Genomic DNA, 5,123 nt, shown 5'->3' on the forward strand with positions numbered 1-5,123 from the left:
GTAAGTATACTTTTCCAACACCAGCGCGTCATGTGTTCGAGATCAGCAGGCCGCACGTTTTACTTTTTGATTTTTGAAGAAATATACTGTAATTTCTACAAAAAATATGTACGTGCGGGGGTCGAACTCGCGACATCCATGCGCGTCAGTGGAGCAGACCTGTTTACCACTGCGCTAGTACCTGAGTAGGTTACATTTAGTGTTCCAAACTTATCTCTACTACTATAGTACACAATTTTTTGAATTTTGAATCTACCTTCTTCTTGCATGTTTTGCCCACCAACTTACATAATGGGTTCATCTGTAGCCGTCCACTTTATCAGATCGAACGGCCCACATTACCCGGATTCGCCACCCACCTAATCCCGCCAAAGCCTGAACTCAGTCGCCTCTTCTGGAAGACTCCACAACCCACGCTCGCCTCCAGCAAATCTATTCCCGCCAAGGCTCCAGCAATTCGATTCCCCGCCAAGGCGCAGCCTCTCTCACTTCACCACCACATCCATATGCTCTGTGTGAAATTTCTCTAGCGTGTACATCTCACACCACGATCTCCGCCAATTCATAACCGCCGGCCACGCCCCAGCTCCTTCCAATCACCTCAGCGTACAGATTGCAGCTTCACCATCGTCTCCTTGCAAGCTCTGACTTGGTTCGATTTTTCTTGCCGCCTGGTGAGTCCAGGTTCATGAGAGCTGGACATCCTCCTACAACCAGCTGACCATAGTGCCACCGACGGACCACAAGTGAGCTATTCCTTCTCTAGGTGTCCCATCCTAATCTGTTCCTTTGGAATTCTGTGATGATTCTTTTGCGTGCGAATGTTGCGCAAGTTATCCTTCTTGCTATCGATTATATGAAATGCATATTCACTGGTCTGATTGTGGCTGTTGATTTTTTCTGCTTTTCTTGCACGCAAGGTGTTTGTGCTTTTGTCCAAGAAGCTATCTGTTGGTAGACTATAAAAGGCAGTGCTATCTGAACATAAAGCATATGTTCATTCTGTTCATGTCTCATAGCTGTTTGCAAATTTGAGTATGCTTTAATTATTTTTCTCGGATTTGGCAACCTAAAAATGGTCTAATGCTTATATACTGTAGGTTGTGGCTGAAAACACCTGGCTTCTAACAATCAAGAATCGAAGTCATAACCACTAGCTGTCCAGTAAAACCCAAGAGATGGAAGGCCGAATTCCTTTCAGAGATATTACAAATGTTCACTCGATGACTTCACCAAAAGGGAACCAACGTACGTTTTTTGTAATATGTCGATATCTTCTACTTATTATCCATATTGATCGCTTGCCTTGATATACTGTGTGTTTTTTGTTTGGTGGGGAAATAGTAGCTGCGGTTGCAGAGCAGAATGATCCTTTAGCAGAAACCAATAAGGCTATCCAAATGAATTCTTCCCAGCGTAAGCGTTACCGCGACCGGGATAGGTATCTGCAAATGACTCCATATCAGAGGGAAGCCTATCTGCAAAGGAATCGTGAGTATAAAAGAATGCGGCGTGAGTGCAGTGCAATTTGTAACAACACACAACCAGCACCACAACAGAAAATTTTGAGATCTAATAATAAGAACCAATCCATGACAGGTGACTGTTCTAATCAATAAAATATGCATTACAAACTTTATCAATGGCCGTTGAATGTTCGTTTATCTTTTTTATTATGCGATGTATAATTATTGGGTAAATTGAACCTACATTACAGGAGAGGAAGTCGTGGGCAGTTCAAACTATGAGAGGCACGATTCAGTATTTACTCAACTAGGGTCTTCATCAAAAGGCAAACAAGGTTGTGATATATAATTAATTAACAAATATCTACTATACAAATTTATTTATTATATTTCATTACACTGCCGTTGACTATTTTTCCTTGAAAACTGTGGCAGATAGTGGTGGTTCTGAGACAAGCCGTCCAAAAGCTGGAACTCGGTTCACTATCAGTCCATCTGGCATATATTTATCCTCGATATCCTCGCAAGAACAAGCTACAAAGTATGAATTGAAAAATGTGGGTCAGCGTAAGCGACAGCATTGCACCAATGTGTACTCACAACTATCACATGATCAAGAAGAAACACATGTACAAGAGATTTGTGGCCCTAATAAAAGAAAGAGGTCAGAAAAAGGAAGTTGTAGTACTGCACGGGATCCTGGTAGAAATACCAACAACTTGCATGAAGACATCATTTATGTGCCCCAGGATTATTTTCCTGTCATTCATGGTAATTTTAGTCATAAAAACAATGATTTAATCTATATGTAGCACATAACAATTATTTCATCTATTTACATCTAGATATAATTTGTCAACAGATTATCTGGCAAATACCGAAGACAACATTGAGTGCGATGAGGTGGATGATGAAAGTCTTATGTATAATGGGCCAGGTAAGTATTGACTGGTACTTTGCTCAATCATTCATAGTTATTTGTAATACTTTAATAAAATATTACTTTAAAAAAAATACAGGTCTTGACTTTGAATCATATCAAGAACCAAAGCTTGTTACAAGATGTATACAAGCAGATCCATATGATCGTATATATCATAATGTGCCCAGTGGTCATCATTTTCTAGAGCGAGTGCCCAACTGTAGACATTGTAATGCGAAAAGGTTCCCATATGAGACACCAACTTTTTGTTGCATGAATGGAAAGGTGAAGGTAGTAACCCCAGTGGTTCCTGAAGAATTGCGTCAGTTGTACACGAGTCAGGATCCAAATGCAAAATACTTCCAAGATCATATACGGTACTTCAATTCTCATTTCTCTTTTACCTCTCTTGGTGTCATCTTGGACCAAAGGTTCTGCAATAGGACGTCTGGAGTTTACACCTTTCGTGCACAGGGCCAAATTTATCACCGTATTGACCAGTTGGTTCCAAAAGAAGATGGCCCCAAGCATTTACAGTTATACTTCTATGACACGGATGCAGATTTGCAACAAAGATTTCTTCACTCGCCTAACTTAAACCAAATTCTCATCCGGAAGTTGGTAAATATACTTTCAAGTAACCCTTATGTACAAATATTTAGAAACCTTGGTTCTATTCCAAACCTTGATGAATATATGATTACAGGGGTAATATTCTAGCATGTACAGTACTTAAATCTACAGATTTACCGTTCTTCTCTCAGTTATAGCATATAACAGAAATCGAGAAACATAAGTTAGCACATATCATTTTTTGTGATAGCCATTGGGCTTCACAAGTATATGCAATAAACGCACATTTTTCAGTTTTAACATACGACAGAAACATTAAGTCAACAGAAATGGGCATAGGTCAGTTTCCTTTATTTTCTGAATACTCATACGGAATCAGAGTTACAGAGTCATTACAAGCCAACTCAACAATGGATGGACATGCCCCATCCATAGTAGATTACTAATACTAATCTGATGCACCTGGGCAGCAAGACCATGAGTCGGCGCACTGCGCCCTCTACCAATTTGCAGGAACTTACACAGGAGATAAACCAAGAAGGAAATTTACGAACATCAGTGTAGATGTTGTGGCTTCTACATGCTGGGGCTACATCACAATGAGCAGAATCAGATCCGAACTCATCAGGGGAAGTGCAATGATCAAGCGTCAAGTGCACATCAAACTTCAGAGTGCTCTCACTTCATAGTTCTGAAACAATTCTCAAGTTCCTGCCTCCTGGTTAGCAGCAAAGGGGATCTTGCCATGGTGATATCTTGACATAACACCTGCAGAAGCTGCAAATATAACACATGAAAATTCAAAATAATGACAACGAACCTATAAATTATTCTTAATAAGTGGCAACATCTAATAATTTAGTTACATTGTACGAACATGGAAACTTACAGTTTAACTCCATTATATTTCTTTTGTAAGCAAGGAATGGGTGCAGAAATGTTTCAATCACCCGACTTGTTCTTTATTTTTGTAACCTACAAATCAACAAATTTAAATATATTATTCACACTGATCAATCTTATCTCCATTCTTTAATTGAAAAAAAAAATCAGAAATTCAGAGAAGTTGAAGTACTCACGGTGCTGCTGCCTACTGAGTACCGTATGCTGATGCACTGATGCTACGGTCGGTGCTAATCGCCGGCGCAATAGCGGAAGAGCCGTGGAGGCGTGAAGTGTTCCACCTGCCGGCGTGTGCTCTTTTGAGGCCGTGGCTGCCGGATTCAGGCGCCGCCATGGCTGCTGATGACGATTGGGCTGGGCGAGGCGACCAGCCGAGGCCGATTGCCGGATGTCCGGGTCGTGCGCTGCTCCTTCGCCCTCTCGCGGTCCTCTGGTCGGCGTTCGTCGGGTCGCGGGGCCAGAGACGTGGGGAGGGGCGGCGGCGCGGTGCTGCTCCGGTTGAGAGTTAATTTTTTTCAGAAGAATCTTTTCTTTTCTAAGAGCCGCTCGACATAGAGGCAGGGAACTCACTTTTTTTTTGAGCTTTTTTTTTTGGTGCTAAGGCAGGGAACTCACCTCTGTTGGCGTTTCTGAGTGGGCCTCCACACAAACTGACCCAGTGGCAAGCTTCCAGGCCCGTATAGCTGTGTGTTACTCTGCTGGCCCAAAACCACATTTTAGCATAAGGCAGGACGCAAAAGGTCGAAGGGTCTTCCCTAAAAAAAAGATCGAGCTGAACGGCCATTCTCACAAATATTACGGCGGTACATACCTTTTTTTTTTGTGAAGTCCTAAATATTGGATTATTTTTTGCGGAGACCCTAAAATTTCTTTTTTGAGCACTGGAGACCCTAAATTTTTTTTTGCGTGTGCTGGAGACCCTAAATATTGATATGCATGGTAGAATGCATTATATTCCATCTATGTCCAAGTTATGTATAATGCATGCAGATGATTATTTTCTGAAAAAATTTGGTCCCATAATTTGACTTGCTGTTTTGAGAATACTAACTGTAAGTTTGTAAGTGTTAAACAAAATTACTCTTGACATGATTTGGAAATATAAGAATCAAATTTGTTCATCAACATTATAACACGGCAAGAGGTTGCGAAGCTTAAACTCCATATAAAAAGTGCTTCATTTTTATTTAAAGTTCTCTTGTTTGTATGAAAATTTTAGTTAACAACGCACACGTGCAAAGCACGTGCCTTCGACTAGT

At 41.0% G+C, this 5,123-nt stretch overlaps 1 protein-coding gene and 1 long non-coding RNA gene across 4 annotated transcripts; one reads left to right on the plus strand and one right to left on the minus strand.

Annotated features, from left to right (window-relative positions):
• Nucleotides 1-217: 217 nt before the first annotated feature.
• LOC123063362 (uncharacterized) lies at nucleotides 218-3,258 on the plus strand. 3 transcript variants are annotated; one of them, XM_044487125.1, is made up of 7 exons: nucleotides 218-746; nucleotides 1,101-1,248; nucleotides 1,345-1,599; nucleotides 1,718-1,801; nucleotides 1,902-2,237; nucleotides 2,329-2,403; nucleotides 2,486-3,258. In XM_044487125.1, exons 2-7 carry the CDS (start codon nucleotides 1,179-1,181, stop codon nucleotides 3,106-3,108), a joined length of 1,443 nt encoding a protein of 480 aa, XP_044343060.1. In that variant the 5' UTR covers nucleotides 218-746; nucleotides 1,101-1,178; the 3' UTR covers nucleotides 3,109-3,258. The 3 variants fall into 3 exon arrangements, with proteins under 3 accessions (XP_044343060.1, XP_044343061.1, XP_044343059.1); XM_044487126.1 differs by lacking the exon at nucleotides 218-746 and having other exon boundaries at nucleotides 769-1,248; nucleotides 2,486-2,765; nucleotides 2,863-3,258; XM_044487124.1 differs by lacking the exon at nucleotides 218-746 and having other exon boundaries at nucleotides 772-1,248.
• Nucleotides 3,259-3,291: 33 nt separating this feature from the next.
• On the minus strand, nucleotides 3,292-4,384 carry LOC123063364 (uncharacterized). The gene is made up of 3 exons (XR_006430273.1): nucleotides 4,041-4,384; nucleotides 3,851-3,936; nucleotides 3,292-3,738 (listed from the first exon to the last, which is right to left on the minus strand). It is a non-coding gene; the product is annotated as an uncharacterized lncRNA (long non-coding RNA).
• Between the last annotated feature and the right edge of the window lie 739 nt (nucleotides 4,385-5,123).

This window comes from Triticum aestivum, chromosome 3A, assembly GCF_018294505.1.
Source record: "Triticum aestivum cultivar Chinese Spring chromosome 3A, IWGSC CS RefSeq v2.1, whole genome shotgun sequence".
NCBI lineage: Eukaryota > Viridiplantae > Streptophyta > Magnoliopsida > Poales > Poaceae > Triticum > Triticum aestivum.

Coding starts and splice junctions, on each gene's coding strand:
- LOC123063362 (XM_044487125.1), top strand. CDS start 1,179: ATGGAAGGCCGAATTCCTTTCAGAGATATTACAAATGTTCACTCGATG. Junction 1,249..1,344: donor TTCACCAAAAGGGAACCAAC/GTACGTTTTTTG, acceptor GTGGGGAAATAG/TAGCTGCGGTTGCAGAGCAG. Junction 2,238..2,328: donor TTATTTTCCTGTCATTCATG/GTAATTTTAGTC, acceptor ATTTGTCAACAG/ATTATCTGGCAAATACCGAA.